Source organism: Eretmochelys imbricata, chromosome 5 (assembly GCF_965152235.1).
Source record: "Eretmochelys imbricata isolate rEreImb1 chromosome 5, rEreImb1.hap1, whole genome shotgun sequence".
Classification (NCBI taxonomy): Eukaryota; Metazoa; Chordata; order Testudines; family Cheloniidae; genus Eretmochelys; species Eretmochelys imbricata.
This window is the reverse complement of record NC_135576.1, coordinates 35,630,099-35,653,539: the sequence shown is the minus strand read 5'-3', so window position 1 is coordinate 35,653,539 and position 23,441 is coordinate 35,630,099. Positions and strand designations below refer to the sequence as shown.

Sequence of the window (23,441 nt, the reverse complement as noted above, 5' to 3'; positions counted from 1 at the left end):
CTAAACACAGTATTCCAGCAATGGTTGTACCTGTGCCAAATACAGAGGTAAAATAACCTCTCTGCTCCTACTTGAGATTCCCCTTGTTTATGCATCCCAAGATCGCATTAGCCTTTTTGGCCACAGAATCACACTGGGAGCTCATGGTTAGCCCCCACAACCTCCAAACCTTTTACGGAGTCTCTGCTTCCCAGGATAGAGTCCCACATCCTGTAAGTAGGGCCTACCTTCTTTGTACCTAAATGTATACCTTTATATTTAGCCATATTAAAATGCATAGTTTGCTTGCGGCCATCTTACCAAGTCAACCAGAACACTCTGTGTTAGTGACTTGTCCTCTTCATTATTTACTATACCCCCAATTTTTGTCAGTGATGATTTTGTGTTTTCTTCCAAGCCATTAATAAAAAGGTTAAATAATGTAAGACCAAGAACAAATCCCAGCGGGATTTCAGTAGAAACACTGTTCAATGATGATTCCCTGTTTACAATTTTGAGACCTTTCCAGATTTTAATCTATTTAATATGCGCCATGTTAATTTTATATCTAGCTAGGTTTTTTAATCAAAATGTTGTGTAGTATCAAGTCAAATGTCTTACAAAAGTCTAAATACGTTATATCAAAACGTTTACCTCGTAATCTCTTCAAAGAAGGTGTCAAGTTAGTTTGTTGGGATCTATTTTCCATAGTCCTTGTTTATTAGCACTAATTATATTACCCTCATTTAAATTCTTTATTAATCGAGTCCCATATCAGCCTCTCCATTATCTAGCCCAGAATTGATGTCAGACTAACCAGCCTACAGCTGGACTCCCTCTCCTTTGGCTTGGACATAGGACTAGGAGAGTAAGTATAAAATGTGTATATTACAAGTTGCATTGTAATATCTCATTAAAACACTGCTAAAACACACCAAACATGTCTACATTAAAAAGGCTTTCTATTTCAACTGACCGTAGTTACTGAGAACGGTTACATTGAACTTTTAAACCTTATCTATTAAATACAGCAAAAAACGTCATTCCCTTTTATTTATGTTCTCCATGCTATTCAAAACTCACTCAGTTAAATAGGTGGGTGGCTGATTAATTAATAAACGACAGAATGTATGCCTACTACAATATTTATATAATAGTCAATTAAGACAGCATTGTCTGTGAACACAGCATATGCCGTTTGGCTTCTAAAATGAGTACATCAGAAGCATCCAAATTGCACTGGCAGTTTTGCACATGCTCTGTTTGCCATAGTGAATCCTCATTCACCCATTGAGATTTCTGTTTGTTTAAAGCCAGCATTCTCATTGCTGATGCTGGGTGATCTGCAGTGTCTTTCTCAGGCCTGATCATAGACAGTTTGCCCCTCTTAAGCTAGTGTTTTTTCAAGACCTAGAAGCTCAATTAGGCCATTTCTGGAGAAGTCTTTTTAATAGGGTCTTTAATTAACAGAATATACCATTCTCACTATGTGAGCGACCGTGTCTTTGCCTTGACAACAACCTGCAGCCGTAAAGCGAATTTAATTCTCAAACAAGAAGATTGGCGACAGCTATCATTGCATATATTGTTTACTGTAATATATGGGATTCTTCCCTGGAAACCACGGAGATGGTATTTGCCTGGTCTAACAGTCAATAATGAGAGAGACCACAATGGATTTTAGTACCTCATCGGTGTTTGATCAGCACAAAGGTAAGTCAATTGCTACTAAAATCCCAGCATCCCTGTTGAAATTGTATGGTTTTGGCTGGTAAATCAATGCCTCATATTTTATGGTGGAGGTCTGGTCTAATGTGAATGTCTTATATGTTTATCGTATGTTGTTTCTCTGTGTTTATACAAAAGGGACCTTCTTCCATTAGTGTTAAGGACAGACATTTCTGCCTACTAGTATTGCTTTAAAAATAAAGCAATGATTTCATCAGGAAGAATGACAGCAGTTTTTTAAGGTCAGCTATGAGAGTTGTGTATACAATGGTTGTTACATTAAACTAGAACCAGTTAAAAATGTGGTGTTTGACTTGTACAAAACTAAGTGCCCATTTTCCTAATTAAATTCACCTATTTTGGAATTATAAGATGTAAATAATGAAAGAAATACACACTAACAAGTGATCTTAATTCAGGAACTCTTTAGATGTACTGCGCAAATATTACTATGTCTGAACATAAGATATCTAAAATAAGCCCTAGGGCAATGATAAATTTTCTACACGAATAGGTTGCTATGGAAATATAGATGGATCTTAGTTATCTATTTTGTAGTTAGATTATTTGAATTTTATTTGTTGGGGTGGGGGCTATGCTATATCTAATATAATTTACATCCTTTCTTGCCTAATTCACTAAAGTTCTGTATTCTTTATATTCCCCTTTTTTCACAAAGCAGGAAATTTTCATTGTTTAAACAACTATGTTGCATCAAATCTCTCTGTCTATTTACAAAGCCCCAAAATGACTTATGTGCAATCTTCCCAATCACCAGTATGCATCTGCAAGGTGTACATGCTGATAAAGCAGAGTTGGCCCCAAAACAAAAGGTTGTGGCTTGCTGCGTATGTGAAAAGGCTAACATCAAAATTCTTCAAAATGCAAGCGGTGCACCAAGAATACTGCTTGTTTAGTCTCTTTAACACATCAGCATCCAATTCTGCTGTTTGTGAATAAATTGATATAAATCAGATATATATGCATCAAATTGCAATGGGAATCAGTGACTGTGCAAAACACAGTTTTGTCACGGTCATTTTCTGGATCCATTTTGATTTGCGTTTTTCTCTTAAAGTCTTCTATAGGATTAGAGCATAAGAACGGCCATACTGGGTCAGACCAAAGGTCCATCTAGCCCACTATCCTGTATTCTGACAGTGGCCAATGCCAGGTGCTCCAGAGGGAATGAACAGGTAATCATCAAGTGATCCTTTTCATAGAATATCATAGAATCATAGAATATCAGGGTTGGAAGGGACCTCAGGAGGTCATCTAGTCCAACCCCCTGCTCAAACCAGGACCAATCCCCAACTAAATCATCCCAGCCAGGGCTTCCTCAAGTCTGGCCTTAACAATATCTAAGGAAGGAGATTCCACCACCTCCCTAGGTAACGCATTCCAGTGTTTCACCACCCTCCTAGTGAAAAAGTTTTTCCTAATATCCAACCTAAACCTCCCCCACTGCAACTTCAGACCATTACTCCTTGTTCTGTCATCAGCTACTACTGAGAACAGTCTAGATCCATCCCCTTTGGAACCCCCTTTCACGTAGTTGAAAGCAGCTATCAAATCCCCCCTCATTCTTCTCTTCTGCAGACTAAACAATCCCAGTTCCCTCAGCCTCTCCTCATAAGTCATGTGTTCCAGTCCCCTAATCATTTTTGTTGCCCTCCACTGGACTCTTTCCAATTTTTCCACATCCTTCTTGTAGTGTGGGGCCCAAAACTGGACACAGTACTCCAGATGAGGCCTCACCAATGTTGAATAGAGGAGAACGATCACGTCCCTCGATCTGCTGGCAATGCCCCTACGTATACATCCCAAAATGCCATTGGCCTTCTTGGCAACAAGGGCACACTGTTGACTCATATCCAGCTTCTCGTCCACTGTCACCCCTAGGTCCTTTTCTGCAGAACTGCTGCTGAGCCATTCAGTCCCTAGTCTGTAGCAGTGCATGGGATTCTTCTGTCCTAAGTGCAGGACTCTGCACTTGTCCTTGTTGAACCTCATCAGATTTCTTTTGGCCCAATCCTCCAATTTGTCTAGGTCCCTCTGTATCCTATCCCTACCCTCCAGCATATCTACCACTCCTCCCAGTTTAGTGTCATCTGCAAACTTGCTGAGGATGCAATCCACACCATCCTCCAGATCATTTATGAAGATATTGAACAAAACCGGCCCCAGGACCGACCCTCGGGGCATTCCACTTGATACCGGATGTCAACTAGACATGGAGCCACTGATCACTACCTGTTGAGCCCGACAATCTAGCCAACTTTCTATCCACCTTATAGTCCATTCATCCAGCCCATACTTCTTTAACTTGCTGGCAAGAATACTGTGGGAGACCGTGTCAAAAGCTTTGCTAAAGTTTGTCGCTTTTCCTGTCACTCATTCCCAGCTTCTGGCAAACAGAGGCTAGGAACACCATCCCTGCCCATCCTGACTAATAGCCAATGATAGACCTATCCTCCATGAATTTATCTGGTTCTTTTTTGAACCCTGTTATAGTCTTGGCCTTCACAACATCCTCTGGCAAAGAGTTCCACAGGTTGACTGTGTGTTGTGTTAAGAAATATTTCATTTTGTTTGTTTTAAACCTGTTGCCCATTAATTTCATTTGGTGACCCCTAGTTCTTTCTTTATGTACTTTCTCCACTCCAGTCATGATTTTATAGACCACAATCATATCCCCCCCTTAGTCATCTCTTTTCCAAGCTGAAAAGTCCCAGTTTTATTAATCTCTCCTCATACAGAAGTTGTTTCATTCCCCTAATAATTTGTTGCCCTTTTCTGAACCTTTTCCAATTCCAATATATCTTTTTGAGATGGGGCAACCACATCTGAACGTAGAATTCAAGATGTGGGCATACCACGGATTTATATAGAGGCAATATGATATTTTCTGTCTTATTATCTATTCCTTTCTTAATGATTCCCAACATCCTGTTCGCTTTTTTGACTATGACTGCACATTGAGTGGATGTTTTCAGAGAACTGTCAACAATGACTCCAAGATCTCTTTCTTGAGTTGTAACAGCTAATTTAGACCCCATCATTTTATAGGTATAGTTGGGATTATGTTTTCCCAGGTATATTACTTTGCATTTATCAACACTGAATTTCATCTGCCATTTTGTTGCCCAGTCACCTAGTTTTGAGAGCTCTTTTGTAGCTTTTTGCAGTCTGCCTGGGACTTAACTAGCTTGAGCAGTTTTGAATCAAAACAGATAGAAAAAAACCCATTACTTCATTGTGCTGGCTCTTGCATTTGGTGGGATTCACTCTTCCCACGTAAGCATTCTTGCCAAACTTCGTTATTGGTCATTCTGTAGGCCTGGCTTGACATGAATAATTGGCCATGGGTATAGCCTTATATTTTGGGAGACAGGATTAGGGAAGTAGATAAATCAGGAGGCTGTACACAGAATATCTGTAGTAGCTAAGATAAGAGGGAACATCATTTACAATGAACAAGATAACAATGGATAAAATAAGCCTGGCATATAAATGAGGTAAAAGTAAATTGTGCATGGACAGAGCGTGCTGCACAGGGACTGGTTCCTACAAAGTAAACAAGCCAGTCCCAAAACATGTAATGCAAGGTATAGTAAATGCAGTGTAATACGTAAGCGTGGAAGAAGTTTGTTTTGTAACTTTGGAAGTGCGGTATACCCTGTACTTGCCCCCTACACTTCAGCCTGATTAACTCAAGTGTAGTTTGATTGTATGCTAATAAAGAAACCTCAGTGATTAGGTCTGGGAGCCTACTGAGTGCATAAGTTTTCAGAATTCACCCCAACAGACTCCTGAGTGGAAAAGGTCTCAGAGGCTACCCCAGCGTACTGGTGCCATGACTCAGTGTGACATTCTGTACCTTAATTGTTACCTTACATATAAAGCACGTCTTGTAAGGTATCAAGGGAAAGGTTATGATCTGCTGAAAGTCATTTCTCTATCCATATATATATATCATTAATGCATATGAAGTTATGAGAATTGTGTTGTATGGTTGTCACTAAAACATGCTGTATGTTGGGGAAGAATCAGCCACATATTAGCTCCCCAGAGACAACAGCAAGGAAAGTAACCAACACCCAGGCGGGATGTCAATGAGCCCATCAACAGCCATTGTCCAACAAGGGAGCTACAATGCAATGACTCACCTGCATGAGGCCACACCAGAGGAATTGCTCAGCCTTGACTGGAGACTCAGCAATGCCCACCCAGACATGCCTGGACTTGTGTTTTCCAAGCACATGGATTGAGGGTATAAAACTGAACACAGGGGGCCCAGGCTGGGCCTTTCTCCTTCACCCACCTACGCGGCAAGCAACAAGGAGACTCTGAAGACTCCAACTGAGGGGACTGCCCCAGATTTCAAGGGTGAAATCTGTGTACTATGAACTGCAGTACCCAGTGGGGTGAGAAAAACTGCTTAATCTAGCTGTTGCCAACTCTAATAGGGATGAGAGTTTAGACTGCATGCTTATATTTTATTTTGGTAACCAGCTCTGACTTTTTGCCTATCACTTATAATCTATCTTTTGTAGCCAAGAAGCTTCTTTTACTGTTTATCTTTACCGGTGAGTCTGTATGAAGTGTGTGGCAAAACTGCCCACATTTGCAAAGGCTGGTATATATGCACTTTCCATTGAAGTAATAGTGAACCAATGAATAAAATTCCATTGCTCGTCTTGGGGGGAGGGGGAGGATTTGGCTGGTGCCTTTCCCTGTGTGATTCCCGAGTGGCTCTGGGATCATTCATGCAAACTAGCTGGGTGTGGGGTCTCTACATGCGGTTGTGCTGAGTGATAACACCTGGAGGGGTTTGCTGCTGGTCATTAGCAAGGCATTGTGAGAGACAGCCCAGGCTGGAGAGAGTTAAGGGGTCACAGTGGTCCCATGGTCCCAGGCTGCACCCTGGAGATCCCATCACACTCAGATGCTGTAGTCTGGAGCAGGTAACATATACACCTCACAGCCTAGCATTAAAAGAATGGCACTGGAAGGGTTTAAATGTGAACAAGTGGGTACCATGCTGGAGAAGTGGGTTAAATCTAAGGGTGGACCCTCTGGACTCCTCAGTGAAGTATTAGGGGGAGTTTGGGACCAGGTGAAAAAGGAACTCCAGAGAGTGTTATGGGGATGGGGGGACTGCTTGGAAGAGCACAGCAGGGATCCTTTGAATGCCACTGAAATTTCCAATATGGATTAACTGCTTCTGAATATACTAGGGAGGTGTAACTTGGATACAGTTGTGTAAAAAAGTAACTACAAGCAAAAACAAGGGGTGGGAAGGGAATGCCTAGTAAGTTTTAAAAAGAAATACCGCCTGTCACAAATTTCAGTGTAGCAATTAGCTTACTAAAGCTTCAGCTAGCTGAGCCACAGAATTAAAACAAGGGCTTTAGAGACAGCAGTAAAACAAAACAGTGCAGTTATCAGAGCCCAAGCCAAAAAGTTCTCACTTCTTGGTTTTTTTTTTTTTAAAAAAAAACTTGTTCAAAGCTTACATATAAAAATTGCAGTTTAAAAAAGTAAAAAAATTAAAAGGTTTTTGCTTACAATTTGCAATTTACAAAAGGAAAATGTCAGGTGTGTAAAACCATTTTAAAAAAGAAGAAAGTTCAAAGGTTCAGCTGACAAGGCTAAGCCAAGCAAAATTAAAAGATTTATTTGGTCTCTCTTACTAAATTGTTTACAATGTAGCAAGCGACCACAAAATTTAACAAAACATCTCTTTAATAGGTGTGCTAATAATAACACCACATGTAGTATGTGGGCAATACAGCTATATCAGCAGTTCTCAGCCTGTGGGCCACGTGTGCTTTTAAAAAAAAAAAAAAAAAGATTTGCTGGTCTGGCAGGGGAGGGGCTGCCTGAAGGAGGGGAGAGAGAATGGCAGCCTGCAGAAGTGCTGCTCCCAGCAGGGGGCTGGTGAGTACTTCAGGGGCAGGAGAGAGTGGGTCTGTGGGTAGATTGGACGGGGGGGCCACGCTGGGATTTAGAGTTTTGCTGGGGTACTGCAGCACTCCCAGGTTTTAGGTAGGGTTCAGCTCCAGGGGTCGGTTCCAGCTACCCAGCCCCTTGTTGGGGGTGGGAGGTTCAGGTCCAGCTGCGGGCCCCCGGGTCCTGGGATCTGGCTGCTTGGCCCTGAGCTGCGGGGTCCTGGTCCAGCTGCTAGCTGTCCCGGTCACGCTGCCTGGCCCTGCGTGGCGGGGTTCCGGGCTCTAGCTGCCCGGCCCCATGCAGCAGGGTTCCAGGGTCAGGCCCCGGCTGTCGGTCAGCCGGTCCGGCCACAAGGCAGTTCCGTGTATGGCTGCCTGGCCCTGCACTGTAGGGTCTAGGTCCAGTCCCTCTGTCCAGCCCCACACCTCAGGGTCCCAGAGTCTGGCTTCTTGCTACCTGGCCCTGCACCACGGGGTCCCGGACTCCAGGTGCCTGGTCCCGTGCTGCAGGGTCCGGATCCAGCCCTGCACAAGGGAGGGGTGTCCCGCATTCCGGCCACCCAGCTCCATGTCGGGGTCTGGTGTCTGGCCCTGCTGCAGGGCCCGATCCCACGCGGTGGTCTGGGTCTCTGCTGCCCAACCCAGCACCCAGAGCTCTGCTCCTGGCCCCGCTCTGGGTGGTGGCACTAGGCATAAGGGATTGTGGAGGGATTGTGTGTGGGGAGTGCAGTGGTTCTCAGCCTGAGGCCCACAATGATAAACAGGTTGAGAGCCACTGTGCTATACAAAGTAAAAGCAGCCTTAAAATATAAGGAGCAAGAAAACATGTGCTCTTTTAACCCGACAGAAAAGCTAAAAATTTGGCACAAGAGGTGACACGAGTTGGTGCAGGATAAGAAAATTAACAAGGGGACAATACCATGAAGTTAAATGTGAAATCACTGTAACACGTACAATGTGGAAGAAAGAACACCTTGATTATCACTACAAAAGGTTCCCCCCCCCCACCACTCTCCTGCAGGTAATAGCTTACCTTACCTGATCACTCTTGTTACAGTGTGTATGGTAACACCCATTGTTTCATGTTCTCTGTGTATATAAATCTCCCCACTGTATTTTCCACTGCATGCATCCGATGAAGTGAGCTGTAGCTCACGAAAGCTTATGCTCAAATAAATTTGTTAGTCTCTAAGGTGCCACAAGTCCTCCTTTTCTTTTTGTGGATACAGACGAACACAGCTCCTACTCTGAAATGTGGAAGAAGTTTGTTTTCCCTTCTCAAATACTGTTGTAAGACAATGCAAGGTCTGGAAAGTCCCAGGTTTGTACTGCTATTTGCACCTGGAGGACACTTGCATGGGCAGGTGTAATGTCTTACAAACAGAGTTGCTGGCATGTTGGGAACAGTCTCCAAATTTCACCGTACAGTTGAGATGCTGGAAGGCTGATAAAGTAAAAACTGCCTATGCTGGTGATAAGTTTTATGTGGTGGCTAAAGAGGACCACTTCCGGTATAGACCCAGGGAATGCTATTTTAATTGGCCTATGTTCTGTTTCACACCCAAATCTCTTGTGGTAATAAATGGAAAGATTTTTTTATATATTTTGTACTGGTTTTTTATCCTATACTGAAAGCAAATTACAGAAGGATGCTTTAAAGGCAGGGAATCTTATAATGTGGGATTACACCCTGTTGGACTATACTGGAGGAGGTGAGCTTGCACTGCCTGGTTTGTACTTTGAGACCAGTATCAATGGTGGTTCAAATGATTACAGCTACCGGTCTCGGGAATCTGTCACTGGGTAGTGAACTTAAAAAAGAAACCCAGAAAGACAGGAATGTAATGCAAATGAAACAAATGCTAATATAAAAAAAAAAAAGAAAAACAGTGGAATATAGGCCTGGCTTGACATAAGTAATTGGGCACTGGCTGGGGCTTCATTTCTTGAGGGAGATGATTAGGGAGGTAAATAAATCAGCAGGCTGGAAACAGAATGTTGGTACTAGCTAAAATAAGGGGAACACCTAGGGAACCACTAATAATGAATAAGACAAACCTGGAATGTAAAATGAGATAAAGAGTAAGGCGTGCATGTGACGGGTTGGACCCCCTGTCTGGGTGTCCACCTGATGTGCTGGGATTCCACTGAGCCCACGCATTACACCAGCCTGGGCTTCCTCCCCGTTTCCTTGCTGTGCGAGACCCTCAAGCCTTCCCTGGCACACGCATAGCAGACAGACTGAAATCAGCTCTGTGTGGGAGGATTCAGCTCGGGCATTTAACCAGCACTCACATGCACACCTCCTTTGGGGTTTAAACCCAAAATAATATTGTCTTACACTGTATAGAAAGATCTGTACCATGCACGCTGATAAAAATTTGCCCCTCCCTCAATGTGGAGGAAGATATGCACAGCTTTTTGTCATCCGGTCCTCCCAGATATGAATTGTACAAACTGGGTATTTGAATAAACAAAAACAAGTTTATTAACTACAAAAGGTAAATTTTAAGTGATTATAAGGGATAGCAAACAAAACAAAACACGCAACCTAAGCTTAATTCACTAAAGAAACAGGTTACAAATAGTAATTTCTCACCCTAAATGTTGTTTTAGGCAGGTTGCAGAGTTTCTGCAGCTTAGAGTTCCAGTTATTTCTCTTCACAGGCTAGACCCGTGTCTCAGCCTGGACTCAGCCCTTGCCTTTCCCCAGCTTAGTTCCTTTGTTTCTTCAGGTACTTTCAGCAGTTTTCCTTCTTGGGTGGGGAGGTAATGGAGAAGAGCCCTGATTGACTTATTTCCCAGCCTTAAGTACAATTTACATAAGGCGGGAATCCTTTGTCTCCAGTGGAAAAATACCAGCAGTGTCCAAGGTGGTACTCTGTACTAGGTGACATTATCACATGACCTTACAGTGTTAAAGCCACTATGAGACAAGGTTTATTTGTAACAACCACAAGAAGGAACTCCATGAAGACGAGAGATCAGCATCTTCATAAACCTATTGTCTATCCTAATGGGTCATCCAGGCTGATTGCATACTGTCTGGCGGTCATTTCTCAGGTGTAACCACAGTTGTAATTGTTACATAGTTAATATTCCTAACTTCAGATACAGAAATGATACATGTATACAAATAGGATAATCATATTCAGTAAAACATAACCTTTCCAAAGATAACTTACATGACCTATCTTGATTAAACATATCTTAGTTATGTCATATTTATATCATAACAATATTTCTATGAAGAATATGGGATGTAGTGACACAGAGCATAGACAGAGCATTCGGTACAGGGATTGGGTCCTACAAAATAACCAAGCCAGTCCCAAAAGATGTGAGGCAATGTAATGTATAAATGTATATAAAGGAAGAGGTTTGCTGTGTAACTTTGGATGTCTGGTACACCCTATATGCACCTCCTATACCTGAGCCTGACCAGTTCAAATGTAGTTTGATTGTATGCCAATAAAGAAACCTCAGAGATGAGTTTGGAATTGAGCTGAGTTCTTGGGAACCAAGTGGACAAGGTCTCAGAGGCTACCCCAACACACTGATAACACACCTAGGTACTCCACATGTCAAGAAACCAGCCAGTGTCAGTATCCAAAGCTGAATTCGAACACAAGTGGTTACCCATGGAGTCGCAACCTACTAGGATTGTGTAAACATCCATTACACAAGGGCCCATGCAACTTGCCTTGAACGCACAGCCCATTGTTTAAGGAATTAACACCAGACAGCCACGCCAATGCTAGTGTAATGGCACCCTTCTCTCCCTGGAGCATGTCATTGTGGGACACCACTCCCTTTCACAGGGGTAAGCCTGGTCTCTGATAGAAAATTAGGTCGGTTTAACTACGTTGCTCAGGAGTGTGAAAAATCCACACCCCGGAGCAGCACTGTTAAGCCGACCCAAGTCCCTGTGTTGACAGAACTGGGCTGATGGAAGAATTATTCTGTTGACCTAGCTACTGCCTGTCAGGGAGGTGAGTTCCCTACGCTGACGGGAGAACCCCTCACATCAGCATAGGTAGCATCTACACTAAAGTACTACAGCTTCAGTCATTGTGCCACTGTAGCTTTTTAAGTGTAGATAAGCCCTTAGTGGCATATCCAGTAAGCTACAGTCTTGAAGGCAAGAGCAGTAGATACTCAGGTTATTCTTTCCATAGCCACTAGTGCCTGGGTTCCTCACAACTTGGGAAGTTTGTTTATTTGAATTTACTATGCCCCCTAGCACCCATGGGCTGGGCTGCCTTTGCCCAGAACCCAGCTCTCCTGTCACAACTGTAGCTCTCCAGGCACTCTCCTAGCTCCACGAGGGGGTTGCACAGCAGCCTACTCTATAAGCTGCTCTTCTGTTCTCAAGCTTGTTCTATGCTGGTTCATGGCTGTATCAGTCAGCCTTTCGGGGCTGCTTCTCATGGTCCAGTTCTACCTCTGGACAGCTGTCAGGACCTAGCACTTGATCTACAGCTCTCATAAGAACGGCCATACTGGTCAGACCAAAAAGGTCCATGTAGTCCAGTATCCTGTCTTCTGACAGTGACCAATGCCAGGTGCCCCAGAGCAAATGAACAGAACACGTAATCATCAAGTGATCCATCCTCTGTTTCCCATTCCCAGCTTCTGACAAACAGAGGCTAGGGACACCATCCCTGCCCATCCTGGGTAATAGCCATTGATGGACCTATCTTCCATGAATGTATCTAGTTCTTTTTTGAACTAGATACTCAACTGCTATTTCCAGGTTCCTGCTAACAAATACTTCTCTCACACACACTTTCTATTCTTCATCCCATGTCCTCTGTAACGTATGCTACCTCCTCTTTCTGGTCACCTGGTACCTGGGATGATTTAGTTGGTGTTGGTCCTGCTTTGAGCAGGGGGTTGGACTAGATGACCTCCTGAGGTCTCTTCCAACCCTAATCGTCTATGATTCTACCCCTGTTGGCAGTGCCCCCAGGGTGGATGGATACTAAGCTAGTCCAAGAGCATGCAGAGGAGAGAAGATAAAACACATGGGGCAGGGGAGGGAAGGAAATTGAGGAGGAGCCAGGGATAACACTGAAATAGATTGAGATTTCCAGTTTATTTACCAAGCATGGGAGGGAAAGTGTCCTATTAAAAGTCTGTGAACCACTAGGTTAAGTGTTGTTTAAGCTCCTGCAGTTCCTAAAATGATCTCTGGGTCATCCATGTGGGATGAAGGGGGCACTACCTGGTAACGGGCCAGTGGGGCCATCAACCAAAAAGAACCTGATAGTCTGTTTAAAGTACACTCTGTAAAATTGTATCAAAATGACATATTGTTGCATAAAGAAAAGGAGTACTTTTGGCACCTTAGAGACTAACCAATTTATCTGAGCCTAAGCTTTCGTGAGCTACAGCTCACTTCATCGGATGCATACTGATGTATGTGCACTGTAGCTCAGGAAAGCTTATGCTCAAATAAATTGGTTAGTCTCTAAGGTGCCACAAGTCCTCCTTTTTCTTTTTGCGAATACAGACTAACACGGCTGTTACTCTGAAACCTGTCATATTGTTGCATGTAACTACTGGTTTAGGCACAAAATATTTGGGCTTTGAAAATCCTGTTGTCTTTCCCTCAGATAGTAATGCTTATTAATATGTATTTGTATTATGGCAGCACCATTAACCAACCAAGATCAGAGTCCCATTGCTCTAGGTACTGTACAAGTGAGTGTGCAGCAGTCCCAAAGAGCTTCTAGGCTAAATAAGAAAAACAGAGACTTGCGGGGGGGGGGGGGGGGGGGAGACTGAACACAGAAATTGCATAAACAATGTGATGGTGAATAAACATCATGTTTAGGTCCAGGACTTTGGGGGTTTCTCTAATGGAGCAGAGAATCACATATTGCACTCCTGTCTTCTAGATATAATTCACTTTCAAAATGACAATCCCAAAGAACAACATGTAGTTTCAGGACTCTCTGCAACAAGAATTTTATCTTTATGGATTGAAATTATGTCCCTACTCTGGCACAACCAGTGATGGTTTTGTTGGTGTGTGTCTTTATATATCTTCATAAAGAAACAATCAAAAAAAATAACGGCTCACAACCTGTATATGTTACCACATTATGTGGTCCCACATTTCACAAGATATCAATAAAATTATGCAACTTGTCAAAGTTGTGAGACCAGTCAATATAAAATCGGAAAATGTTACACAGACATAACATGTTAGGGTGGTGGTAACAATAATACAAAAAAAGGGGGGAAAAGGAAGGAAAGGAGGGGTTTGGGGGAGAGGTGGCAGGAAGACGGAGGGGGAAAGCGCAGAGGTATTATTTGAGCTATCTTAGCATTCTTTATCCAAATGTATCAAGAGACGAGGTCCAAATTTTTCTGAATCCATACAATTGGTCTCTACATTAATAAGTTGTTCTTTCTTACATTGCTAACTCACAGGTCTGAATAACACAAGAATGTTTTAAATAATCAAAACCATAAAATAAGAGAATTAAGTGATTGCTGAATTCTGTATTCATACACTACATGCTGTTACTTTAGTATTAATAGGCTGTTGTTGGAGGGCCGAATAGAATACTAACATTCATGAAACAGGTTTCAGAGTAGCAGCCGTGTTAGTCTGTAGCCGCAAAAAGAACAGGAGTACTTGTGGCACCTTAGAGACTAACAAATTTATTAAAGCATAAGCTTTCGTGAGCTACAGCTCACTTCATCGGATGCATTCAGTGGAAAATACAGTGAAAATTCATGAAACAGGTTATCACAATACAGCCAGAAAGGAAAGCATGTCCCATTACTTCAAGCATCAAAGGGCTGGGGGAGATGGACGCTTGTTGCTAAGCACTGTTGTTCATGCTGAACTGCTGGGAAGTGAGCCTGATATGACATACTTCACTATCTGCCAGACACTGGTGGTCTTTATGAGGAGACCAACAGAATCTTATTGATGGTGGGGAAAGCAAATAATAAAAATACAGGTTTCAGAGTAGTAGCTGTGTTTGTTAGTCTGTATCCGCAAAAAGAATTCTTCACAACACTGAACATGTAACACCTTGATTTTCAACTTTCCTGTTTTGCAATCATTAATAATGTATAAATGTCGTCTTGTCAGTACGATCATATACATTTAGCTCCAGAAATTCTATGTGGATATTAAGAACTAAAGTCTAGTCTAACAAAAAGATCGCATGCACGTATAACACATTCCTCGTAAAACACTACATTAAGATCACATTGTATGTATTTCATATACTTCCTTTGAGACCAAACTTCTAGCATTTAATGTCTTGAAAGAAATTATATCCTTGTGGAACACTACTACGTATTTCAGAAATGCTAAACAGAGATGTCAACTTTGAACATTCATCTTTCCTGAACATTAAAGATACACTAGAAGAGTTTTAAAAAAAACCCTAAACACAGATCTCTTGTTGTGACAGCATTTTGAACCCATACATCATTTGGCTCTTTGCCCACAATGTTACCTGCAGATCTTTCTGTGGCACTGCTATGTATAGCCACACTACAGGCTTCTCCTTGACCCATATGCACCTTTTCGCTTCCCAGAAGACGAGTGACAGCTTCCATTCAGCAGTGCCAGACAGTAATTTCCCAGATAAAACAGTCTAACAGTCAGCTTAGATGAAACAAATGTAGCATTTATTGGTGTTTTTAACAGCATAGTGAGAAAGCAAATTAAGTTAGGTAAACACACTTGAATGCAGAGGACCTGCTCTGCTGCTGGGATAAATTGGTGTCGTGCCATCACAGTCTGTTTACTCCAGCTGAGGATGTGACCCCAATCGTCCAATAAAAATCCACAAGTTGGTACTGTAAACAACTTACCAAAGGAGATTAAAAGGGTGATATGTTACCTGACTGCTGTATTAGTCCCCTTTTTGACACAATTTCTCAGTCTGTCAGTATAGTTCAACTTGTTTGTGATGCAAAACTTTGGCAAGTTGCAATGGAGGTATAGGAGATTAGAGGTATGTCAAAACACACAGATCTTGTTTAAGCCATCCTTTCTGAAATCAAATCAATGGAATTAGCATTAATTAAAATGTGTGTCAAATGATATATTATGGCTTCGGTGCAGTTAGGAATACATAATATGCTCATTTAGTCATTCCTGTTATTGGTTAAGGATTCCCCACCTATCCCCATGTCTTGTGCTAGCTTTGGGCTATGTAAATCTTATAAAGAGCCCTATGCTACTGACAGCAGTAGAGTCAATCTTTTTTGGAGGGGGGAAAAGGGCAGAGAGAGTCACTGAATATTTCTCTGGCTTTCCTGGGGTGGGAAGGAGGTTGCTATGATGTTGCTATGGAGATTGGGAGGGTAAGGTAGGTTATTGTGACTAGGAAGGTTTGTTTGTTTTTTTATGTGGGAAAGTACACCTGCTGTTACTTAAATATTAATGTTCTATTGATTTCGTTTTATTGCTCTGTGGGAGGGTAAGTGCCTCACATGCTCAAGGACTGGAGAATTTGGCTTCCTTTTCTAGATGGATCACTTCATGTCTCTGCCAAGAGTAGGCCTGCCTACATTGTATAAAGCCTGAGGATTTTTGCATAAAGCTTGCATATGCGAAGTGTATGCAATTTTAAAACCCAGGTGGGCACCCAAGCTACAAATACCCCAATTTCATTAGTCATCCCCACACAAAAAATTGATCCTGCTCCTTTATTCCATCAGTTTCTTCCCCTTCCCACCCCTGTAGGGTTTCCAACCATTTATAACTGTGAAAGACTCCCAGTGACAGCACTCAAGAGGGAATTCCCCATCTAGCTGCAGAATAGTGGTAGCAGTGGAGCAGCAACATAAGCGTCATCTCTCTGCCCTGCCAATTTGCTTCAAACTTCATACAGCGGATACTCTTCTTGGAGTAAGAGATTAGAACTAATCTCCATGATACAATCAAGTCTTAGCCTCTTTGCCGAGATTACCAGTTGTGATAGTGGTTTGCGTAATGTGGAAACTGTCTATTATTGGACACTGAACTGAAACCACTGCCATTATTTCACATACTGGTAGGCTGCCGAGCATCCGTCAAACAGTAATGGCTCTTAGTCACTTCTGATCCCAGCTATCTTGAAAGCTGTGACCTACAGGTCAAAGGCTCAATATCTACTTACCACTCCCGGAGCATTCCTCTTCCACTACTAACTGGATTTTAAAGTAAAATTATCTATTTTTATTTGTAAGTTGTTTAAAATGTGCAATTTAAGAGACTAACTGAAAGGAAAACAGCGTGCTTCAGTCTCAATTTAACAGTAATGGAATGGGAGGGTCTGTATTTTTAGAGGCAGAGTTCATGTCAGCTTTCTAAATCTACCAAGACTATAAGCACTGGCCTTGAGTGTGACAGACTAACTTTTCTCAGGGTGAGGGTTGATTCAGTCTCCATGGTAGCCAAGTTTTAAAAGTAAGAATGATGATTGTTTCCAAGGGAGAGAAAGTCATGTGTGCGGAATTATGCTGGATGGGAAATTATAATGTGGAGCTAATGGGAACGGAGCTGAGACCACATAGGATCATGGATTGGTCTTGTACGTCAAATAATTTTTAAATATTTTGAAGACATTTTATCACGTATCCATCCAGGAAATAATAATAATTGTTTGTTTGTATATTAGTAAATGGTTTGAACAGGCTTCTTTACAGCTGCTTGGACTTTTTTATCCTACAAACAATTTTCAAATGTAATTATGTTAGCACAGAAAATTATGTACATAGGGCCGTGCCACCCTTAACTTAGATTCCCTTTCTATTGGCGAACTCCTCCCATTCACGTTACTTAAACTCACTTTTCTGTCACCTTCCTTTGTTCACATTGTAGTTCAGTGGCCTGACAAACTTCACTCTAAAGAACTAAGGGCCTGACCCTCAGTTACACTAATGGGCCTTAAGGTAGATGGTCAGCTCATGTCACTCAGGTAGTGTAACTGAGCATCTATTGCGTAACTGAAGCGGCTACTTTGTTGTGCCAGGGGTATGTCTATGTGGCTGTTGGGAGCAAGCCTCCCAGCCCAAGTAGAGAGACTTACACTGGTTTGGCTTGAGCTAGCACACCAAAAATAGCAGTGTGGATATTGTGACTCGGGCTGGAGCTCGGGCTCTGGAGCCTAAGGGGTCAGGTGGGCTTGAGAGTCCAAACCTCAATATCCACACTGCTATTTTTAGCATGCTAGCTCAAGCCCTGCTAGCGTGAGTCTGTCTACCTAGTCTGGGAGGCTCATTCCCAGATGTAGTGTAGACATATCCTTAAAGAGCAGACTGTAACAGGCCAGCAGCATTTACCTAAAACATCACACCATAATAGGTGTGAGCCTGTGGAGAAAGGGTAGGAGAGTTCTGTTGACTTACTGAGAAAGATGGCTCCTTACCCTACCAAGATATAAGGGAAGTGGGGGTGGGGGCTTTCTAGACAGAGAAGCTCTAGGTGGGAGCTACATAGGCTGGATGGAGGAACCTGAGAAGGAGAGAGGAAGTTTGAGCTGAACTTTATCTTATTATTAACTTCTATGTTAATAAAAATAGACTGCATTAAGGGGATGAGTTTGTACTGTATATCATATTTTTATTTAATATTTGAACTGTATTTCAGAGACGGTTCAGAAAGACATGTTCGCATGCACTTTTCTGCTATTGTAAGAACAGTTCACTCTCAGGCTTACACCCTTTTAATGTTTATTTAAAAACTCAGTATGAGATAATAAAGAAAATACAGAAACATCCTTAATCATTGTGTTGATAAACGATAGGGGACTGCAAAGGAAATTCTGAAACAGCCTGAGACATATTGATGCTACTGAGCACTGAAGAAGGAGATTAAAATTGAAAATATGTTCACAGTCCAATTTAACATCTGAATGCTAGAGATTCATAAATGCTCATCTTCATTTCCCAGCAATTTTGCTAATGTGCAAAATGAAATTGCCATTCACTGTGTCACATGAAAGATTACTTAGATATGTCAGAAGTTTGGGTAATAATAATTAGATCTAGTACACTTTCAAAAGCAGATTAGTTGAAGTGAAAGAAACTCTGACTACTAGGAAATATACCCCATATGGCTCTTTAATAGGCACCCAGTAAAGCCTCTGAAATGCTCAAAGATATAATTTGTCTGTAAGAATTACTCATGGCCAGTGGAGGACATGCTTATTTTTCATTAGCATTGGAACTAATGCCATCTGTGGGCTTGGGCAAACGACCTGGTTTCTCTGGACCCATATTGTAGTCCTTTCTAGGCATAAATGTCCTGGCCCCCTTTGCCTTAGTGCCCCCTTACTTCACAGAGGTGTTGCGAGGCTTTGAGGGGTGTTGTACTGTGAAGACATAAAGTGTTACCTAGCCTAATTTATTACATTATAAGTAGGGTTGGCAGAATTTGGGGGGAAGTTGGGTTTGGGGGTGGTTTTTTTGCAATTTTGACAATATAGATTTTTATTAAGATTTTGTTTCAATTTTTAACTATGTTAAATTTAGGTGCTAGAAGATAAGGGGGATAGGGCTGGAGTTAGAGTTAGGGCAGGGCTGCAGGGGGCTCCCTGCATGGCCAAGGGGCCCAAGATACCCAGGCACAAGGTGAGGGGAGGCTACGGTCCTGGCCCAGCAGAAAAGAGACCTCTGCCAGGACTGCAAGGAGGACAAACTCCCGGCTATTGGGAAGATCATCCCCTGCTGAACTTTTCTTGCCCATACTCCTAGCTGGTGAATGAGTGAGCAGGGCCATGACAGCGGAGCTGCAGAGGGCTCCCTGCATGGCCTCAGGGCGAATGACACCTGAACCCTGCAGGCACAAGGTGCAGGGAAGGCTGAGGACCTGGTGGGGGAGAGAAGACACCACCGGTTAATACTGTGAGGGCACCATGCTGTTGAATGGCTCTTGCCTGGGGACAGCTGCAGCACTCCCAGCTGGGGAATGAGAGAGTAGGTTCATAGGAGTAGGGCTGAAGAAGCTGCCACAGGGCCAGTGACACCTGATCCCTGCAGGTACAAGGAATCAACAACAAGAATTTTTGCTATAAACTGGGGATGTATCAGTTGGAAGTGACTGAAAAGGAGAAAGACCTGGATGTATTGGTCAATGACAGGATTACTATGAGTTGCCAATGTGATGTGACTGTGAAAAAGGCTAATGCAACACTAGGATGCATCTGGCAAGGTACTTCCAGTAGAGATCTAGAAGTATTATTATCATTATATGAGGCGCTGGTGAAATCTCATCGGGAATACTGTGTGCAATTCTGGTCTCCTATGTTTAAAAAAGATTAACTCACACAGGGACAGGTGCAGAGACTGAGCTTTACAAGTTTCTGGAGGCGATGGTACAATGAGATTGCCCACAATGGCATATTGTCCATCAACAACTGCTCTTAGCAAATACCTCCAATGTCTGAAGGTGGGGAGGGCTCTGAGTTACTACTGAGAATTCTTTCGCAGGTGTCTGGTTGGTGGATCTGGCTGAAGTGCTCAGGATGCAACTGATCACCATATAGAATCATAGAATCATAGAATATCAGGGTTGGAAGGGACCTCAGGAGGTCATCTAGTCCAACCCCCTGCTCAAAAGCAGGACCCATACCCAATTAAATCATCCCAGCCAGGGCTTTGTCAAGCCTGACCTTAAAAACTTCTAAGGAAGGAGATTCCACCACCTCCCTAGGCAACGCATTCCAGTGTTTCACCACCCTCCTAGTGAAAAAGATTTTCCTAATATCGAACCTCAACCTCCCCCACTGCAACTTGAGACCATTACTCCTTGTCCTGTCCTCTTCCACCACTAAGAATAGTCTAGAACCATCCTCCCTGGAACTACCTCTCAGGTAGTTGAAAACAGCTATCAAATCCCCCCTCATTCTTCTCTTCTGCAGACTAAACAATCCCAGTTCCCTCAGCCTCTCCTCATAAGTCATGTGTTCCAGACCCCTAATCATTTTTTTTGCCCTTCGCTGGACTCTCTCCAATTTATCCACATCCTTCTTGTAGTGTGGGGCCCAAAACTGGACACAGTACTCCAGATGAGGCCTCACCAATGTCGAATAGAGGGGGACAATCACGTCCCTCGATCTGCTTGCTATGCCCCTACTTATACATCCCAAAATGCCATTGGCCTTCTTGGCAACAAGGGCACACTGCTGGCTCATATCCAGCTTCTCGTCCACTGTCACCCCTAGGTCCTTTTCTGCAGAACTGCTGCCTAGCCATTCGGTCCCTAGTCTGTAGCTGTGCATTGGGTTCTTCTGTCCTAAGTGCAGGACCCTGCACTTATCCTTATTGAACCTAAACCTCCCCCACTGCAACTTGAGACCATTACTCCTTGTTCTGTCATCAGCTACCACTGAGAACAGTCTAGATCCATCCTCTTTGGAACCCCCTTTCAGGTAGTTGAAAGCATCTATCAAATCCCCCCTCATTCTTCTCTTCCGCAGACTAAACAATCCCAGTTCCCTCAGCCTCTCGTCATAAGTCATGTGTTCCAGTCCCCTAATCATTTTTGTTGCCCTCCACTGGACTCTTTCCAATTTTTCCACATCCTTCTTGTAGTGTGGGGCCCAAAACTGGACACAGTACTCCAGATGAGGCCTTACCAGTGTTGAATAGAGAACGATCACGTCCCTCGATCTGCTGGTAATGCCCCTACGTATACATCCCAAAATGCCATTGGCCTTCTTGGCAACAAGGGCACACTGTTGACTCATATCCAGCTTCTCATCCACTGTAACCCCTAGGTCCTTTTCTGCAGAACTGTTGCCAAGCCATTCGGTCCCTAGTCTGTAGCAGTGCATGGGGTTCTTCTGTCCTAAGTGCAGGACTCTGCACTTGTCCTTGTTGAACCTCATCAGATTTCTTTTGGCCCAATCCTCCAATTTGTCTAGGTCCCTCTGTATCCTATCCCTACCCTCCAGTGTATCTACCTCTCCTCCCAGTTTAGTGTCATCTGCAAACTTGCTGAGGATGCAATCCACACCATCCTCCAGATCGTTAATGAAGATATTGAACAAAACCGGCCCCAGGACCAACCCTTGGGGCACTCCACTTGATACCGGCTGCCAACTAGACATGGAGCCATTGATCACTACCCTTTGAGCCTACAATCTAGCCAACTTTCTATCCACCTTATAGTCCATTCATCCAGCCCATACTTCTTTAACTTGCTGGCAAGAATAAAGCACATACTAATATGCCATGTTAGACACTCATGCCTAACCTTGAAAATGTAACATATTATAATCTGGGAGTTAATCATAATTTTTATTTATTCAGATAACAGGTCGCATTCTCACCAAAATGAATGGGGGTGGGTGGGTGTGTGAGTGAGTGAGATAGAGAGACACTATGCTCATCCATCATTTACTTTTTCTCTTGTACAGATAGCTGATCTTTTTTAATTATTTCTGGGAGTGGAGTGAGAATGTCACAGATTCAGAGACTTTCAACTGTGTCGCTAGACTTTTGGATTACAACACACTTGAAAATCTCATCTTGGTATGATGAATTAGGAGTCTTTTTAATTTTAAGCTTATATAGGTCTAGAAATACTGTATTAAAAACATGAATTTTTTTACTTTGTTTTCACTGTTATTGAAATTTACTTGGACATTATTTTTCCTCATCACTGGTACAGAAGGCTCAGAAGAGTGTACTCATAATTCAATAATAGATGTCATAGAGACTGCAACCTCTGTCTAGTGAGACTAAGCTGCTTTTTAGAATAAGGGCCACTGGTGAAATTATAGATAAATTCCAAAAGAATCCCACCATGAAAACAAATAAGATTCCCAGAAATGAAGGAGTAAATTAGATGAAAAGACACTTTCACCTGTTTTGACTGGTGAAGTTCATTGTAGCTGAAGAAGAACTCAACTATTGCTAATAAACAACTGCTTTGCACTTGGTCTTCTGTAACTGTTAATGAAACTAGTGTAACCTCCTCTGAAATGAGACTCCTGGGTTTTTCCTCTGACCAAGCTGTCATCCCTGAGTAACCATAGAGGCTTTTTTGTTTGCCTTCTCTATGAGTTGCTGTTGATGATAAATTTAAAAAGTCCTTTTTTCTGAAGGATTGAATTTGGCTAAATTAGATCATTTGTCTAGTCAACCCATGATTGTTTTTTTTTTGCTTTTTACTCTTCCCTTGACAGGCACACAACCCTTTGAGGACTCTAATCTATGCATGGCAGTAATATGTAAACAGGACTTATGGTTGCATGAAATCCAAATGCAGTTATAGGCAAAGTAATGACTAACCATTCACTCTGGTAAGAGTAGACTCTATTTACCAGCCTTTCTGAAACAGAATTAAAAATCCAGCTGCTAGAATAAAATGACACATGGAGCACAATCAAGAGAACCCTGGAAGCAAAATGTTTGTGTTTGATGACAATAGCTGGTTACTTATGATATAACAAGCAAATGGTTTGATTATTTGAAAATATTAATATGTGCAAAGCCCTGCTTGTGGTTACCTTCCAGTGTAACTTTACATCACTAGTGGTAATCTGTAAAGTAAAGTTTTGGAGCAAACAGGATTTCACTCTTCAGTATTAGATTGTGTAATCCATACTTTTTATTCTTTCATTTTTAAGTACAGTTAAATAGTGCAGAGTGTTGCAATAGAGTAAATAATACTCTGGATTTCTATAGTGCCTTCTATCTAAGAATCTCAAGGTGCTTTACAAACAACTAAGTCTCACATCCCTGTGAGTTACAGAAGTATTGTACTTGGCTGGATTCTCCAGTAAACTAAGACCACTCTGCATGGCCATG

General features: G+C 42.4%; 1 protein-coding gene across 1 annotated transcript in view; it reads left to right on the top strand.

The window, feature by feature from the left end:
- Positions 1-1,637: 1,637 nt before the first annotated feature.
- Positions 1,638-23,441, top strand: part of ANKRD55 (ankyrin repeat domain 55) — a 68,950-nt gene continuing 47,146 nt past the window's right edge. Inside the window, exon 1 of the mRNA XM_077816286.1 lies at positions 1,638-1,692. Within this exon, the coding sequence (XP_077672412.1) occupies positions 1,638-1,692 (55 nt within the window). The remainder of the gene's footprint in view (positions 1,693-23,441) is intronic.